The following is an 18,386-nucleotide window of genomic DNA, read 5'->3' on the forward strand; positions in this document are numbered from 1 at the left end:
CTCCTTTTCCTAACCTCTTGCCCTCAAACCAGGGGACTACAAAGAAGTTGCCTGCAATCAACTTTAGTACTAAGTGGAAAGGGGGCAACCTCCCCTGAGAATTCTTAACTACAGGAGGGCCCTCAATTCACACTGTTTTAGAAGGCTGAAAAACTTCAAACTGGTTAATTTGTCATGGACATGGACTGCTAGTGGTTCCAGGTGACCAACAGAAGCTCCTTCTCTTCCTCTCCTGGGCTTTGGAATACTCTCCTGAATTTGGGGACCCCCTCCCAGGTTTGTCACAGGTTCTGGCCCCTATATGTCCTATTCTTATCTCTCAGAGGAGAGAAGAACCCATCTGTAACTAGTTCCCAAAGATTCATTCCCCAATTGGCTCTAAGCTATCCTGGATTGCCATCCATGTCTCCTGGAAGTCCCCTTTGCTCTGGTACCCAGAAATGCCCCCGACCCTGCCTGGGGCTCACTTCAATCTGTCCTAGGTGAGTTTATAAAGCATGTTCAGGAGCCACTGTTGGTGAGACTTGGCTTCTTTCTCTGCCAGGGGAACCCCCAGGCACCAGCAAGAAGCCCTAGATTGGAAGCAGGGAGAAAACTCACTTTGACAAAGTTGTGGCCTCTGGGCCAAACCCTAGTCATACACCATCACAGCTTGTCCTTCACTGCAGGAATTACTGTTCTTATTTTTTATAAACTGAGTTTCAGAAGAAGTCAAGGTCTTATGGCTAGAAAGAGGCAGAGACAGGTTTTGAACATAAGCCTAAGTCCAGAATTTGTTCTCTTAACCCTCCCCCCATCCCCCCACCTGCACAATGAGATCTCAGTATCAGGGCCAGGCATTTCACACCCCTATGCACAGACCTGGAATCAGTTACTTTATTTTGACTTCCTGTTTCCTCCTTCCAAATCCCCCCTGCCTCTACTCCTTCCCCTTCAATGTATCATACTAAAGATATATTTTTCTAAAATGCAAATCCAATCATCACTGCCCACTTGAAACCCCATGATGGTTTCATATTGCACTTAGGATAAAGTGTAAACTGTTCCCAACTGAGTCTACTGTTCCCAACTTGTCTTTCCAACCTCATCCCTTCTCCCTTCCTCGCCCCCACAGACATCCCCTTAAAGCAAGCACAAATTACTAGCTATACTTAAAACATTTTCTTTTTTTTAATAAATTAATAAATTAATTTATTTTTGGCTGCATTCAGTCTTTGCTGTGCGTGGGCTTTCTTTTTATTTTTATTTATTTATTTTTAAAATTATTTATTTATTTATTTTTGGCTGCATTGGGTCTTCGTTACTAAGCGCGAGCTTTCTCTAGTTGCGGCGAATGGGGCTACTCTTTGTTGCGTTGCGTGGGCTTCTCACTGCGGTGGCTTCTCTTGCTGTGGGTCACGGGCTCTAGGCATGCGGGCTCAGTAGTTGTGGCTCATGAGCTCTAGAGCGCAGGCTCGGTAGTTGTGGTGCACGGGCTTAGTTGCTCCATGGCATGTGGGATCTTCCCGGACCAGGGCTCGAACCCGTGTCCCCTGCACTGACAGGTGGATTCTTAACCACTGCGCCACCAGGGAAGCCCTCAAACATTTTCTTGATAAAGATTTGTTGAATGACTAGATTCCCACTGGGCTCTGCTTACCAGATAATCAAGCTCCCTCCTCCCCAGTCTCTCGCTGTTCTTCAAGCTCAGATCAAGTCTCTCCTCTTCAGGGAAGCCTTCATCCACCTTCACAGGCCTCAGCGGCTACAGCCAATGCCAGCTTCCTCCACTGAACACAGAGTACAGAGGTCTTTTCCCTTTTGATTTTTTTTTTCCCTGCTGGGAAAGCTGGCAAATGTTAATAAAAGGTGAGGTGGAGGGGTAAGGGGTAGAGACTGCTGGGGTCTGCGGCCAACCAGATCTGTGGCTGATCCCTGCTACCCTAGCTGTGTGCCCAGGGACAAGATAAGCTCAACTTTCCCCAACGTCAGTTTCCTCATCTGAAAACGGTGAATGAAAATACCCACCACAGAGTTGTTGACAGAATTGGGCCTAAGGGGGACTTCCTGATGGCGCAGTGGTTAACAATCTGCCTGCCAATGTAGGGGACACGGGTTCGATCCCTGGTCTGGGAAGATCCCACATGCCATGGAGCAACTAAGCCGGTGCGCCACAACTACTGAGCCTGCGCTCTAGAGCCCGCAAGCCACAACTACTGAGCCCACGTGTCACAATTACTAAAGCCCGCATGCCTAGAGCCCAAGCTCCACAACAAGAGAAGCCACAGCAATGAAGAGTAGCACCCCTTAAAACATTTTCTTTTTTTTAATAAATTAATAAATTAATTTATTTTTGGCTGCATTCAGTCTTTGCTGTGCGTGGGCTTTCTTTTTATTTTTATTTATTTATTTTTAAAATTATTTATTTATTTATTTTTGGCTGCATTGGGTCTTCGTTACTAAGCGCGAGCTTTCTCTAGTTGCGGCGAATGGGGCTACTCTTTGTTGCGTTGCGTGGGCTTCTCACTGCGGTGGCTTCTCTTGCTGTGGGTCACGGGCTCTAGGCATGCGGGCTCAGTAGTTGTGGCTCATGAGCTCTAGAGCGCAGGCTCGGTAGTTGTGGTGCACGGGCTTAGTTGCTCCATGGCATGTGGGATCTTCCCGGACCAGGGCTCGAACCCGTGTCCCCTGCACTGACAGGTGGATTCTTAACCACTGCGCCACCAGGGAAGCCCTCAAACATTTTCTTGATAAAGATTTGTTGAATGACTAGATTCCCACTGGGCTCTGCTTACCAGATAATCAAGCTCCCTCCTCCCCAGTCTCTCGCTGTTCTTCAAGCTCAGATCAAGTCTCTCCTCTTCAGGGAAGCCTTCATCCACCTTCACAGGCCTCAGCGGCTACAGCCAATGCCAGCTTCCTCCACTGAACACAGAGTACAGAGGTCTTTTCCCTTTTGATTTTTTTTTTCCCTGCTGGGAAAGCTGGCAAATGTTAATAAAAGGTGAGGTGGAGGGGTAAGGGGTAGAGACTGCTGGGGTCTGCGGCCAACCAGATCTGTGGCTGATCCCTGCTACCCTAGCTGTGTGCCCAGGGACAAGATAAGCTCAACTTTCCCCAACGTCAGTTTCCTCATCTGAAAACGGTGAATGAAAATACCCACCACAGAGTTGTTGACAGAATTGGGCCTAAGGGGGACTTCCTGATGGCGCAGTGGTTAACAATCTGCCTGCCAATGTAGGGGACACGGGTTCGATCCCTGGTCTGGGAAGATCCCACATGCCATGGAGCAACTAAGCCGGTGCGCCACAACTACTGAGCCTGCGCTCTAGAGCCTGCAAGCCACTACTGAGGCCGCGTGCCACAACTACTGAAGCCCGCGCACCTAGAGCCAGTGCTCCTCAACAAAAGAAGCCACTGCAATCAGAAGCTCACGCACCGCAATGAAGAGGGCCCCCCGCCCCCCCTCACTGCAACTAGAGAAAGCCTGGGCGCAGCAACGAAGACCCAACACAGCCAAAAAATACATATAAATAAATAAATTTTTAAAAAAAAGAATTTGGACCTAAGGTATGTAAAGTACTGTTCCTAGCACTTAAATGTGAGCTATTATTTTAATTACTCATAAAGAGACGTTGCTCCCAAGAACCCGATGAAATTCTCCAAGCACTGTCCATGGTATGTGGTTTCCCAGTTGCTCACTGGGTGGCCCCGAGAGCCATCCTTTTTTATTCCTGAGGCGCGCCAAGCCCCCTTTCTTCTCAGAGTAGTGCAGACGCCTTCCCAGACGGCCCCTTTCCTGGGCCCCAGGTCGTGCCGCCAGCGAAGCACCGGAGTGACCTCTGACCCCCCCCAGCACGCCTCCCCCCGCCCTACCAACACGTACCTTTTCCTCCAGCCTGGGTTCCCAGCTCCACCCACCGGCCCCTTGAGTCACGTCCTCCTAGGAAGCTGCCCCGCAGCGCCTCCCGCCGGTCGGACCTGGAGTGCCTGTTGGCAGCGGTAGGTCTGCGGCTGGCGGGGCTTGGCGGGTCCCGAGCCCACGTGCTCCCCGCCTCCGCCGCAAGGCGCCGCCCTCCCGCTGGGCACAATCCGGACTGCATTTCCCAGGGTGCGCAGCGGCGGGGGCCTTGGCTCGGCGGGGGCCTCGAGCGCCGCGCCGCTCCGCCGCCTGCTCGGGAGCACGCGGGCTGGCGGGAGGACAGGCAGGAACGAAGACCCGGAAAGAGTTTCCGCGCAGTTCCGCCGGGCCGTGCTCTGCTGTGCCGTGCCGAGTCGGGCCAGGGCAGGCGCGGGCTGGGGGTTACGGCCTCTGAGTCGGCGGTGCCGGGGACAGGCGCTCGGGGCATCCCGCGCCTCTCTGAGGTCTCCGCCCCGTCCCGGCTGGGCCAGCTCGCCTGTCAGTCAGTGGGGCGGAGGCAGCGACGGTAGAGGGGTCGGAGCCGGGCACGGAGAAGAGCGCGGGCCAGGCCGAGCGGTGGGGACCTGCTACAGCCCCTTAACTCCACGGACTCTTCGCCCCAGACTTGCGAAGCTGTACCCCCTGCGCTTCGTTGGACGCCTCCGTAACCCGCGAAGGGCTCTCTTCCCCCGTAGCCTCCCACCCCCGTGACCTCTTCCTAGGACCCGAGAGCTCACTCAGAAGAGGGTGTTGTGGGTAGAGACCATCGACCCTGTGACCCCTCACGGGCCAGGGCCTTGGTTTCCCTCAGGCCTCCCTCCCCTGTGACTCCCTCCTCATAGCTTCTGGGGACAGAACCCTGACCTACCACCAGGACCCCTGCCTGCGAACTCCTCACTGATGGCTTCCTCCTAGGAGTCCCCCTCAGTGGGTCTCCTCCTAAGAGCATCCCTTTTGGCCTCTGGCAAGCCCCCCCGCCAACCGAGGTGGGGGAGGCCTCGGCAGCCATGCTCGCCCTGGGCCCCCTGTCACCCCACCACTCCCTGGGCACCGAAGCCGGAGTCTAGCAGGGGGCCAGCAGCCAAGAGGCTGGGGCAGGAGACAGGTCACGGTCCACCTCCCTGCTGGGGAGGGAGCAAAGATGGAGCGGCGGGAGGAGCAGCCGGGGGCTGCAGGGGCCGGAGCAGCACCAACCTTGGACTTCACTGTGGAGAACGTGGAGAAGGTATGAGGGCCCTGGGGTGGGCACTCCAGTGACAGAGCAGAAGTTCTGGGGACTGACACTAATGCCAGAGCCCAGGCTTGGGCTGGGTGCCCGTTGGGATGGTGCCTCCAGAGCACCTGGCATTTGCTGTCTCTCTGGGCAGGCAGGACAGCAATGTAATGGTGTCTTAATAGGCTATTTTGGGCTTTCCTTAGACATGGGTCCTCTGTGGATATTCTAGGGTCTTGGGGTGGTCCTTCCAGGGTGCTGACGGTTTAGACCTCCAGCCAGACTGGCTATTCTCCAGCTCCATGGGAACGGCATGAGCAGTGCAGTAAGAAACCAAGGACCCGGGAGACCTGCAGCTCAGTCTCCAGAAACCATAGTGATATTGAGCCGTCCCGGACCTGTTTTGTTGAGCCAGGGGCTCAGAAAATAATCTGGAACTAAAACAATCTGGGTTATGTTTTCACTCTTCCTTGGAGAAGGGTCCTTCCTTTATTGGATGGAGGCCAGACCACTCCTGGGCAGGCAGGAGTAGGGTTGGCCCCCTTTGTTTTGTGCTGGGTCCAGGGAGCCTGGTCCTGCTGGCAGCTTCAGAGTTCTTCCCTACTCACCTGCCCACCTGGCTTCCTGCCATGGCACTCCCAGTTTCCCCCACTGCCCAGTCCATCTTTTTTGAACTGCTTCTCTGTTTCTTTTCTGGGTTCTGCCCCCAGAGGCCTGGAATGCGGAAATGCATTTCCCCTGGGATGAATGGGGAGATGGGGCTACCTTGCTGGAAAGCAGAGAATGGCTGCAGATATTCGTTTGTTATTCTTAAGCCCTGATTACCATACCCAATAGTGAGGATGTGTCTCTCTGCTTCTGTTCTCTGCCTGCCTCAGCATCCCTGAGGGTCCAAACAAGGGACAGTGGCCATAACTGGCTGTCAGGGATACAGACAGGGCTAAGTCTACTTGGATGGAGCCTGCTTAGGGGGTGAGAGTCATAGCCTCACTCTTCCACCCCCTGGGGCCGGGCTGTGTTGGCATGGTGGCGTACTGTTCCATGTGCTACCAGGGAGATAAACCACTGTTTTCTTACTGTGTGAAGTCCTGATGGAATTGGGACCCTGGGGATTTGGCTAGTTGAAAGCTCCAGGCTAGGCGTTTGCCAGGGCTGCAGGCCAAGACTTCTCTGGACCAGCTTTTTGGACCCTCTCGTGTGCTCTCTGAGGAGTGTTCTCACCCTCCTCTCCAGTTTGTCTCTGCCCTAGGGCTGCCTGGCAAAGTCTTAGTCCTGCTCAGATTTCACAGTGGCTTTGGTGCCAGCATCTGGAGTGACCTAGGGATGATCCTGGGGGAGCTAAATGGAGCTGTTGGAGTAGATGAGAGCAGCTGTGCCTGGGAGGGTTGGGGGGGGCCCCTCAGCCTGTTTCATACTCTTCTCAGGTTTAGCTTCTTCCCTATGGAGCCATTCCTTCCACCTGGGCCTTGCCCTTTACTTCAGGTGCTTCCCCTTTGGGGAACTCAGCCTCCTCTTTTGCTACTTTCCTGTGGAAGTTCGTTTTCTGAACCCATAATGTTTGCTATAAGGAGAAGAAATTATGGTAGAGTATGGGCAAAGTTCAGGCACTCAAGATATCGGCAGGACTCCAGGCCCAGGAAACACTGCAGAACCCTGAGCTCTCCCTTCCTGCTCAGCCCCCCAGTCAGAAAGAGAGAGCAGTCTTGCAGGACCAAGTCCTGCCCTCTGTTCTGGGCTCTGGCAGGATCCAGAGTAGCCAGCACCTGCTCAGTCCTGTGCTGTCCTGCAGGCGCTGCACCAGCTCTACTACGACCCCAACATTGAGAACAAGAACCTAGCTCAGAAGTGGCTGATGCAGGCCCAGGTCTCCCCACAGGCCTGGCACTTCAGCTGGCAGCTCCTGCAGCCCAACAAGGTGCCTGAGATCCAGTACTTTGGGGCCAGTGCCCTGCACATCAAGATCTCTCGCTACTGGAGTGACATCCCCACTGACCAGTATGAGAGTCTAAAGGCACAGCTCTTCACCCAGATCACCCGCTTTGCCACTGGCTCCAAGATTGTGCTGACTCGGCTGTGCGTGGCACTGGCCTCGCTGGCTCTCAGCATGATGCCTGATGCTTGGCCGTGTGCTGTGGCAGATATGGTACGGCTCTTCCAGGCTGAGGACTCACCAGTGGATGGCCAGGGCCGCTGCCTGGCCCTGCTAGAGCTGCTGACAGTGCTGCCCGAGGAGTTCCAGACCAGCCGCCTGCCCCAGTATCGCAAAAGCCTGGTGCGGGCCAGCCTGGCAGTGGAGTGCGGGGCTGTCTTCCCGCTGTTGGAGCAGCTGCTGCAGCAGCCCAGCTCACCCAGCTGTGTGCGTCAGAAGGTGCTCAAATGCTTTTCCAGCTGGGTGCAGCTGGAGGTGCCCCTGCAGGACTGTGAGGCGCTCATTCAGGCTGCCTTCGCTACTCTGCAGGACTCGGAGCTCTTCGACAGCAGTGTGGAGGCCATTGTCAATGCCATCTCGCAGCCTGATGCCCAGAGGTGAGCCAGTCCCCACCTTCCGGAGATGGACAGTCTGCTTGGCCAGCCACGCATCCATCCATCCATTTGTTCAGTAAACACTAATTGAGTGCCTACTGCATACTTGGTCCTATGCTAGAAATAGGTCCTATTCTGGAACCAAACAAGACATGGTCCCTGTCCTTATGGTTCAGAGAGGGAGACAGACATCAGACAACTAACTATGTAATGAATTATTCCATGAAAATATTTGACTCTTCCTTCTCTTTCTCTCAACCATGCAGTCACAAAGTTCTGGTGTTCTGCTTCTGACTATGTTGTGTATCTGTTTTTTCCATTTCCACTACCACCACCCTGGTGTAAGCTGTCCTCGCCTCTCTCCCCAGAATACTGAGGGACTTCCTTACCAGTCCCCTGGTTTTCACACTTATACCCTTCATTGCCCACCCAGCACCCAGAGCAATCCTTTAAAAATGAGGATCTAATCTTTCCTTTCTGCTCAGAAATCTCCAGTGGGTCCTCACTGCTCTTAGGATAAAGTTCAGAATCCTCAACGTGATTCACAGGGGCACTGCACAACATGGCGTCTCCAGCCTTGTCTCCTACCGTGCTCCCTGCTTTCTTCACTCTCACACAATCTCTTCAGTTCTGTGAGTGTCCCAGGCTCCCTCTAGCCTCTGAACCATCACATGTACTTGTCACATCACTGCTTCCTCAGCTGAAACTTCACTTCCTTAAGGAAGTCCTCATGATTTTTAAGACTCAGTTTGGTCTCTGTTATTTTATCTTAGAGCTCCCAGTGTGTTTCCTTCTTAGCCTGTAACACAGTTTCATTATAAATTAATGTATGTCTCCCCATTAGTCTCTCAGCATTGTGAGGACAGTCACTCTGTCATTTTATTTTGTCACACTGTGCCTGGCAGCACTTGGTAGCATTCATTATTTTTTGAACGGATGAAAAGTAGGAGTTGCCTGAGTGGTGAGGGGTGGGGGTGGGGTAGGAAGAGGTTGGAAGGGGAGGGAGTGTTTCAGGCTTCGGGAGCTACAGCAGGTGCAAAGGCCTGTGGTGGGCAGCACCGCCATACATTACACTCACTGAAAAAAGGTGAGTATAATGAGATGCTTCTTCAGCAAGTGTTGCTTGAGCGTCTGTTTATGTGTGGGGCCCTGGGCTGAGCACAGGGAGCCTAAAGATGGGTTGATTTCTGCAAGATAGGAGCTCACAATCTAGTAGACACTTGGGTGGGCAAGTAGAGCCTATGTGATGAACGCTCTAATGGAGGGAGCGGGTGGCTTTCAGAACCCAGAGGAAGCATTTAACCCAGTCTGAGGGTTATTAAGGGCTTCTCAGAGAAAGTGACAATAGAGCTGTGCTTTGAAGGCTGTGTAACAGTTAGCCAGATGGAGGTGACGGATATGGGGAGGACCTTCCAGACAGATGGAAGAGCCCAAGCAAGGGAAGGGTGTCAGAGAGCCTGGTGAATAGGTGTGATTAGACAGCAGAGTATAAGGGCCAGTGGTAGGAGATCCAGGCCCAGATCATGCAAGACCTTGCTGGCCAGGCTTAAGATTTTGGTCTTCATCCTGAGGATGATGTAAAGCTATTAAAGGATTGTAAGCAGAGAAAATGGCATGATGGCATTTTTGGTATAAGTTGGATTGGCCAGGGCAAGACTGGAGGCCTGACACTTAACATTTCAGAGAAGATGCTTTGGGAATGCTGGGCAGAACCAGCGGGGAAGATACCACTGAAAGAGATGGCCTGGGGAAGTGGTTGATAGTTCTAGCCTTGGCATTAGTCATGTCTGAGTTTGAATCCCAGAGGGTTCGCCTCCTAGATCTGAGACCTTGGGCAAACCACTTTTAAGCCTCAGTTTCTATCATCAGTAAAATGGGTGTGATCATATTACAGAGTTTAAGTAGGATAATGTGCCCAGGGCCTGCCGCTGGTATTCTGTGGAGAATATTTTGGTATGAGGATTAAATAAGAGAATGTCTGTGAAAGGTTTAGCATGGTTCCTGGATACTCCGTAAACGGCAGTGACTAGTATTTGGTATCATTATTGCATTGGCAGTTAGTATGAGCCCTTTCCTATGGCTTCTCTGGTTTTCCAACTTCAGGTGGGTACCAAGTCCCAGGTCAAGGCCTTTCTTGGCTGGCTGGGCTCAGACAGTTGGTGGCTGAGGGGAATTGGCAGGGCCAGTGCGTGGGTGATGTGGGGTGTCCTTGGATACACCCAGGTTTACCCGGCTAGCCAGTGTCGAGGGCTTTGGCAGGTAATTGATGCCACTTCTCTGAACGAATGAGCAAGCAAGGAGCCAGTGAGGGAACCTATAGCCTCCTGAGCGCCCATTGGCTGCAGCCCCCTTGGTTGCTTAGCAACTCTCCCCATTTTCTCAACTCTGCTCCCAGAGCTCTAATTGCAGGTCTGGGCTGAGCTCTGTGTGAGTGGCAGTCAAGGAGTCCCAGCAGCCCTGCCCCAACAGCTCGAGCTGACCAACAGGAGCCAGGCCTTTTGAACCCAGGCTCAGCCATGGTGCTTAAAGACATCCGCTCTATCTCCCTCCCCCACACCTAGAAGCCTCAAGGCCTCAGGCCCGTGTCTGCTCAAGGTCTCAGGCACAGGTGCCCAGGTGGTAGGAAATCTATGCAAGAGTTTCCCCCATGGGTGGGCTGCATCCAGCCTGGAGTCAGTGTTGGGCCTTGCTCTGTTTAGTCTGTTTCCTAGCTTTGGCTTGAGAAAGTCACCTTCAGTGGCTTTGACTTCTGGGTCATCCAGCCACTACCTCCCGAGGTGTCCTGACATCCGCTCCCCTTGGCTGAGCCTGCACTCAAGTTACCATTTTCCCACCCCTCCACAGCTGCTGCTGCTTGCCTGGCTCTCTCTCCTTTGAAAAAATATTTTTTTTCCTGAGATTTGTTTTTAATCCTGGAAAAGCTTTTCACTGGGGGCTGGGGAAGGGAAAGAAGGTGAATTAGACAGGCTCTTGGGGGCTCCCATCAGTTAGAACTTGAGATATGGGCTGAGATCTCCATAGATCCTTTGGGGAAATTCAGGTTGGGCCTTGGAAACAGAAGCAGATCTATAGCTGTGTAAGGAGCTGTCTTAGCCTGGAATCTGTCTCTAATTTGTTCTGTGACCTTGAGTAATACTCTGAGCTCTACTGGGCTCTACTCCTTGATTTATCCTATTATGAGGTATAGATGAGACAAATTAAGAACTTTCATTGAGTACCTACCGTGTACATGAAGTTTGAAGGTGTGAGGGAACCTTGGAATACAGTGGGGATGCTGTGAGGGTAGGGCACTACCTCCTGAACCCGTCTCAGCTACTGGGGAGTTTGTGGGCCATGGCCTTGGCCCTGCCCCTGCCCCTACTCATTGTGCCAGAGTCTGGTCTGAAGGTGCCCATTGTCTTGTGGTGCAGCCTGTGTCAGGGCCATGAGACTGAAGCTATCCCCACTGTCTCCAGGCAGCACCCTCTGGAGCTGTCTCTGGGCTGTGGGTACCCTAGTAGGGACGTCTTGTCCCACCAGAACCAGGATGTGGAGAAAGCCAACATCCTGGACTGGTTGCCTCTTGTCCTTCTCATCCTCCCACCTAAGGTTATGGGGCTACCGCCTAGCAACCTGCTTGGGGCAAGTCCAGATAGAACTCCTTCTGGACCCTCAGTAACCCCTCCCCTCCATAGATTGCTATGGTGACTCTATGATTGACAGCAGAGGGATCCCCCCCCCCCCCCCCCCCCCCTGACTCTGACGGGACCTCTACACAGCAGCCCAGCCGACAGCCCGCAGGGTAGCGCATGCTCTCACCTCTCCATTCTCTGATCAAAATATAAAGTTTCCTTTGCTTCTGAACCAAACTCAGTCCCCCCCCCCCCCCGCCCCGAGAGTATCACTTCTCTGCTTAGTCTCATCTCCACAAAGCAGGTTTCTGGGAATGGAGCTAGCCTTCTCTCAGCCTCCTTTGTATACTCTGCTTCCTCTGCTCCTTCTTTAGGCATCATTGTGCTCTTTTCTCTCATTCAACACTTTCTTCTTGGGCAATTCTCATGTACTCCCATTGCCGTTTGCTGATGTTTCCAAAATCTATGTCTCTTGCTCAAACCTCTCCATCGGGCTTCAGGTTTTTATCTCCAACTCTCTGGACACTTCTACCTGCCTATCTCACCAGGTACCTCTGATTCAACATGCCTAACATTGAACTTACCACCTTCTGGCCTCCCATTAAATTTATTACTGTCCCCCTCTACCTGCTCCTCCAGGTCTCAGTAAGTACCTCCACCAAGGAGAGTTGTTCTTGACTCTTCCCCATCCTCATATCCCTGTTTTGCCTCTAAGCTCCCTCTGAGTTCATCATCTACTTCTCTCCCTTCCTTATTGCCACCAGAGTCCTTAGGAGTTAGGATTTGGTGGTAGGGGGTGGAGTGGAAGGTGGAGGCTGATGCTCTCAGGAGCTGTTGCTGCCTTCTAAAGTCTTTAACGGGACTCCTCAGCCTGTGTTACCTCTTCTGTCTCCCACCCTCATTCAGTCTCCCCTGACACTGACTGTATTAGTTTCCTAGAGTTGCCATAATAAAGTGCCACACACTGGCACACACAACAGAAATTTATTGTCTCACAGTTGTGGAGGCTAGAGGTCTGAAACAAGGTGTCAGCTCCGTCTGAAACCTGTGGGAGAATCCTTCCTTGCCACCTCCTAGCTTCTGGTGCTTTGCTGGCAATCTTTGGTGTTCCGCTCGGCTTGCAGCTGCATAATTCCAGCCTCTGCTTTTATCATCACGTCATTCTCCCTGTAGGTCTCTGTCTTCACATGAATGTCTTTTAAGAACACCAGTCATACTGTATTAGGGCCACCCCCTACTCTGTGTTCTAATCTACAGTGACCCTATTTCCAAATCAGTCACATTCTGAGGTGCTGGAGGTTAGGGCTTTAACATCTTTCTGAGGGGGACACAATTCAATCCATACAGTCTGTTCTCTGGTCCCCCAAAATTTATGTCCTTCCCGCATGCAAAACGCATTCACCTCATCCCAGCTTCCCCAAAAGTCTTAACCCATTTCAGCATCAACTCTGAGTCTAACCGGAGGACACAAGTCCACCCATAACACTTAACCTTCTCGTACTTCCTTCCCAGAATTCTTCTGGAAGTCTCTGACCTAAGGTTCTTCTCAAATTGGGCAGCATCAAACCTGCCGTGTAGGCCCTGACCTCTTTTTCACTTTGGGTTTGATGTGGGAAGGAAGGGGGCTTTGATGGACGACAGGGAAATTGTGCCTTTCTCTTAAAGCTGGTGGGGGATGGGCAGACAGCTATGATGGGTCTCCTCACCTTATGCCTCCAGGTATGTGAACACACTCCTGAAACTCATCCCGCTGGTACTGGGACTGCAGGATCAACTGCGACAGGCAGTGCAGAATGGGGACATGGAGACCTCCCATGGCATCTGTCGCATTGCTGTGGCCCTGGGCGAGAACCACTCCCGGTGAGGAGAGGGGCAGCTGGGGGTGGGATAGTAGGGCCCTCTAAGAAGTGGGGGAGGTGGAATGACCTCCCCATGTCTCCTCCCTCCCAGGGCCTTGCTGGACCAAGTGGAGCACTGGCAGAGCTTTCTGGCCCTTGTCAACATGATCATGTTCTGCACGGGCATCCCTGGCCACTTCCCTGTCAATGAGACCACCAGCTCCCTGACCCTCACCTTCTGGTACACGCTGCAGGTGTGTCATGTGACCTTCAGTAGGACTGGGCCATGATGGAAGAAGGTGGATCAGGGGCTTCTCTGGCTAACTCTCCTCCCTGGCTCTCTCAGGATGACATTCTGTCCTTTGAGGCAGAGAAGCAGGCTGTGTACCAGCAGGTATACCGGCCAGTCTACTTCCAGCTGGTAGATGTGCTTCTGCACAAGGCCCAGTTCCCTTCTGATGAAGAATATGGATTCTGGTCCTCAGATGAGAAGGAGCAGTTCCGAATTTACAGGTGATGGTAGCAGGCCAATCCTAGCTCTAAAGGGAGTCCTGAAATAATGAAGGCAATGAGGGGAGGGGCCCAAGGCCAGGCTCCCTGAATCCTGGGGCTCCTTTCTCTATAGGCACTTTGGCAGGGCTCTGAGGGAACTGAGCTTGGGGGAAGCATCCAGGCGGTGTATAAGACCTTTATCTGCTTCTCAGGGTGGACATCTCAGACACACTCATGTATGTCTATGAGATGCTGGGGGCCGAGCTGCTCAGCAACCTCTATGACAAACTGGGCCGTTTGCTTACCAGCTCAGAGGAGCCCTACTCCTGGCAGGTACCTCCCCAGCCTGATTCCCTCAGCCCTCCCAGACCTGTCGCACCCCCCTCCTGAGCCAAGCCAGTGGCATCCTCTTTTCCCAGCACACAGAGGCCCTGCTCTATGGCTTCCAATCCATCGCGGAGACCATCGATGTCAACTATTCTGATGTGGTGCCCGGGCTCATTGGCCTCATCCCACGGATCAGCATCAGCAATGTGCAGCTGGCGGACACTGTCATGTTCACCATTGGTGAGACCTGGCACACACCCATGAGCACATTCCCAGAGCCAAGGCACACATCCCCAGCCACAGCCATCCTGCTGGGTCCTATCCAAAGTGGGAGACATACATGCCCACACACACAATCAGAACTGCAGCCAACTGACTGTCCTGGCATGTCTAGGGGTCCTTGCTACAGTGCACTGAGCTGCAATTCAGTGAGGCTAGTTCACTGTCACTGAAATAGCAGCGCTGGGCCTCTACTGCATAACTCCTTCCTGCTTCTCAGGTGTAAGGCTCATGTTTGAGCATGTGCGTGCATGTTTGCCCATTCAGTCCTCTGAATGAACAGCACTCCGTACAGGGGCTGCAACTCCACCTTGCCAGGAGCTCTGCCTGCCTCACAGGGACATGGTACACAGCCAGCCTGGCCTGCCTCAGATGTCTTGCCTTCTCCCTTCTTCCCCCAGGAGCTCTGTCTGAATGGCTGGCTGACCACCCTGTTATGATCAACAGCGTTCTACCCTTAGTACTGCATGCCCTAGGCAATCCCGAGCTCTCTATCTCTTCTGTGTCCACCCTCAAGAAGATCTGCCGAGAATGCAAGTATGACCTGCCGCCCTATGCTGCCAACATCGTGGCTGTCTCCCAGGTATGCGGGGGCCCTGGGTGTGTAGCTGGGCCTCAGGGCACACTCTGCCCTGTGCTGACACCATATTCCTTTTTTTCCCCAGGATGTGCTGATGAAACAGATCCATAAGGTGAGTGGGGTATTGTGGGGAGCTGTAGAAATCCCACCTTCTGCCTTTGCGCCTTATCCTCTGTTCTCAGAACCTTCCCCAAGAGGTTCATTCTTCCCACCCACAACCAGGTGTGTCTGGGACTGACCCTCGATGTTCTGCCCCACAGACGAGCCAGTGCATGTGGCTGATGCAGGCACTGGGCTTCCTGCTGTCGGCCCTACAAGTGGAGGAGATCCTTAAAAACCTGCACTCGCTCATCTCGCCGTATATCCAGCAGCTGGAGAAGCTGGCAGAGGAGATAGTGAGTGAGCTGGTGTGCGCGCGTGCGCGCGTCTGTGTGTGCATGCGTGTGTGAGTGTGTGCGTGTGTGTGGCTGCGGAGCAGCAGTGGGACTATGGGACTTCCCTTCATGTTGGCTGTGACTGCTGAGGGGTGGGGCTTGAGCTGGCAGTCAGGGCTGGGAGACCCAGAGCTTGGTTCCCTTCTCCCTGTAGCCTAATCCCTCCAACAAGCTGGCCATTGTCCACATCCTGGGGCTTCTCTCCAACCTCTTCACCACGCTGGACGTCAGTCATCATGAAGATGATCATGAAGGCTCTGAGCTCCGGAAGCTGCCAGTGCCGCAGGGACCCAACCCTGTGGGTGATGTTGTCATTGCTATTGCCCCCCCCAACCCTGTGGTAATGTTATAGTCAACCCCTGAACTCTACGGGTAATATTGTCATTGTGTCCCTGGCCCCATGGGGCATGATGCATTTGGTCCTCTGACCCTGTGAATGACCCTACCATTGCCCCTTGCTCTGTAGGGAGTGATGTCATTGTCTCAGTCCTGTGGGTGATGTTGTCTTTGTCCTCCCCACCTGGGGTGGTGGTATAGTGTCTCCCTTCTCCCCATGGGGGACACCGACATTATCCTACAACCCCAAAGTGATGTAATTATGGACCCCTGTTTAACCGCCAACTCTGTGAGGCCTTCTACTTCAGCATTCGCTGTCCCCTACGGGCACCCCACATGTAATAGTTCTTGCCTTTGAGTTGCTCCTAGTCTAGAAGAAATACATATAAACAGATTGTCACAGAGCAGTGTGATAAGTACTGCAGTAGGCTCGGGCACAAAAGGGATTGGGATGACCACTTAACAAGCTGTTTGGTCTGGGGCAAGCCTCAGCTTCCCATTCAAAACTATGAACATCAAGATATCTGGTGCTCATCTCATAGAACTGTGCTGAACAGCAGGGGTGGTCTTGATTGAAAGTACTTTGCATACCATAAAGCTCTGTACAGATGTGAGGGACTGCCTTGGTCATTGTTCCAAGTATCCCCTCCAGGGTTTCTCCTGGAGAAAAGGAAGCCACAGTATCCTGGTCCCTGTACTCAACTCCCCACCCCAGTTTCAGTTACCCTTTTGGCTCCAGACCAAACCGAGGCCACTGTCCTCCCACAGAGGCCCTTCTCCTATGGTAGTCATCATCCTGCCTTCCCTCACCTCCCAGGACCTCAGGCTGCTCTCTGCTCCACCATAAGTTGCTCATATCTACGCATCCCCTGGGGCTCTCTACCCTAAGCCTATCTGGGTGAGACAGCATCTCTGCTTCTTCAGGGGCTAGCCCATAGGCCTTTGGCACTAAAATACTTTTACTGAGCAGTAGATAGGGAGTGACTTTTTTAAAAGGTTATCTTTTGAAGCACTTATAATATGCCTGCTTTGCAGTTTGAGGCTTCCTCTAAGGTGATCCCCAGAATTGAGGGTATCCTCTTTCATTCATGGGGATTCAGCAAAGCACTCCTGCCCCCAGGGTCCCATGCACTGAGTCCTCAATGGGCAGTCTGGGGTAATAGATTCGAACTCCTGGCCTACTTCCAGCTACTGAGTAGTCCTTCTTGGGTGGGTGAGAGTGGTAGTGGGGGCACCTCACTTCCTCCTTTGTCTTCAGGTGGTGGTGGTACTGCAGCAGGTCTTCCAGCTTATCCAGAAGGTGCTGAGCAAATGGCTGAATGATGCCCAGGTGGTGGAGGTGAGTCCTGACCCTTGCCATCAGCCCCTGTGGTGACTTTGCTCAGAGGTGGAGCAGAAGAAGGTGTTGCCGCCCCACCTCGGCTTGAGATGACCTGGAGGAAGTAAAGGAGATGAATCCTGCCCCATAGACACAGGGATTCTCTGGGGAAGACATTCAGAGCTTCCCAGCATCACAAGAAGTGCTCGACCCCAGGACTGTGATGCTGGGGCTGAGTGACGGGGATCCATTTTAGCATCAGACACCTGCCTTTGTTCTGTTCAGTTCAGAAGTTTCTCACTACTGTTGCTCCCTGAGAGGCAATGGTGAGGATGTAAGTAGCAAGGGTTAAGTTACAAATTTCCATCCTCAGCCCCTCTGAGAAGGGCCTTTTAGCCTCCTGCCTTCCAGGGTGAGGGTCAGACTTGCCTACCTTCCTTGGTTCGCAGAGCCAGGCAGGGCTTGTAGATTAGGGCCCATTTTTAGGCCTCCTCTGTGCAGGGCCTCAGTTCTGCTCCAGCCAATGGTGACCTGCTGACCAGGGCCCCTTTGCTTTCTTCCCAGGCGGTATGCGCTATCTTTGAGAAGTCAGTTAAGACGCTGCTGGACGACTTTGCCCCCATGGTGCCACAGCTGTGTGAGATGCTGGGTCGGATGTACAGCACCATCCCTCAGGCCTCCGCTCTTGACCTCACTCGACAGGTGGGTCTTCTGGTGGATGCAGTAGTGTTTGGGATGTCATCCCAGGCAGAGATCTGACACAGGGGTTGGGCGGGTGGGTGGAGTGGGGTGGATGGCTTCTCTGGCAGGGGTTCTCACCTGCATCCCAGGGATGTTGGCCTATCCTGGTGGGCCAGGGCCTCAGCTGACCGGCATTTCCTGCTTTGTTGTAGCTGGTCCACATCTTTGCTCATGAGCCTGCCCACTTTCCCCCAATTGAGGCCCTCTTCCTGCTCGTCACCTCCGTCACACTCACCCTCTTCCAGCAAGGTAGGTCCTGACCAGGGTCTCCGCTGCTGCCGCCACTGCCACTGCCTCTGCTTCCCCAACTGGGGAGCCAAAGCTGCCCACTCTGTTCTCCTCTCTCCCCTGAGTTGTACCTGGGACTTGATGGGAAAGTAACGGGATCAAGCACAGCACAATTGTCACCTTACAGATAGTTGACACCTTAGGTTGAAGTGGACAAGAGAGTGAATGATGACTTCTACTGGCCTGCTGGACTCAGGGCCAGTCTGGATGTGGGGGAAGATGGGGCTGGAAGCTCTGAGGGACTTGGGGCACCAGGCTGACTCCATTTCCTTTGGGATAGAATGAAAAGTGGAGAGAGCGTGGCTTCAAAGTCAGATAGACCTAGATTCTAAGCTCATCACCACCAACTAGTTGTGTGACCTTGGGCAAGTCACTTACCTTTTCAGAGCCTTCATTCCCATATCTGTGAAATGGAGATTTTCAGATATTCAATAGGATTGTTACAGGTATTAAAGTAGCATCTTTTGGGCCCCTGGCTTGGGGTTTTTGCACACGATGTACTCAGTGATTGCTGGTTCCTTTCCCT

The 18,386-nt window shown here is 53.1% G+C and overlaps 1 protein-coding gene across 1 annotated transcript in view; it reads left to right on the plus strand.

Moving 5' to 3' along the window:
* The first annotated feature begins 4,217 nt into the window (after nt 1-4,217).
* IPO13 (importin 13) overlaps nt 4,218-18,386 on the plus strand; it is a 20,588-nt gene continuing 6,419 nt past the window's right edge. The window contains exons 1-14 of the mRNA XM_007468258.1: nt 4,218-5,105; nt 6,883-7,619; nt 12,947-13,087; nt 13,178-13,319; nt 13,412-13,578; nt 13,770-13,890; nt 13,977-14,124; nt 14,565-14,746; nt 14,829-14,855; nt 15,004-15,138; nt 15,332-15,475; nt 16,772-16,852; nt 17,396-17,533; nt 17,725-17,821. Of these exons, the coding sequence (XP_007468320.1) occupies nt 5,022-5,105; nt 6,883-7,619; nt 12,947-13,087; nt 13,178-13,319; nt 13,412-13,578; nt 13,770-13,890; nt 13,977-14,124; nt 14,565-14,746; nt 14,829-14,855; nt 15,004-15,138; nt 15,332-15,475; nt 16,772-16,852; nt 17,396-17,533; nt 17,725-17,821 (2,344 nt within the window). The 5' untranslated portion in view covers nt 4,218-5,021. The remainder of the gene's footprint in view (nt 5,106-6,882; nt 7,620-12,946; nt 13,088-13,177; nt 13,320-13,411; nt 13,579-13,769; nt 13,891-13,976; nt 14,125-14,564; nt 14,747-14,828; nt 14,856-15,003; nt 15,139-15,331; nt 15,476-16,771; nt 16,853-17,395; nt 17,534-17,724; nt 17,822-18,386) is intronic.

The sequence above is a fragment of the Lipotes vexillifer genome, unplaced genomic scaffold (genome assembly GCF_000442215.2).
Source record: "Lipotes vexillifer unplaced genomic scaffold, Lipotes_vexillifer_v1.1 scaffold661, whole genome shotgun sequence".
Taxonomy (NCBI): Eukaryota; Metazoa; Chordata; class Mammalia; order Artiodactyla; family Lipotidae; genus Lipotes; species Lipotes vexillifer.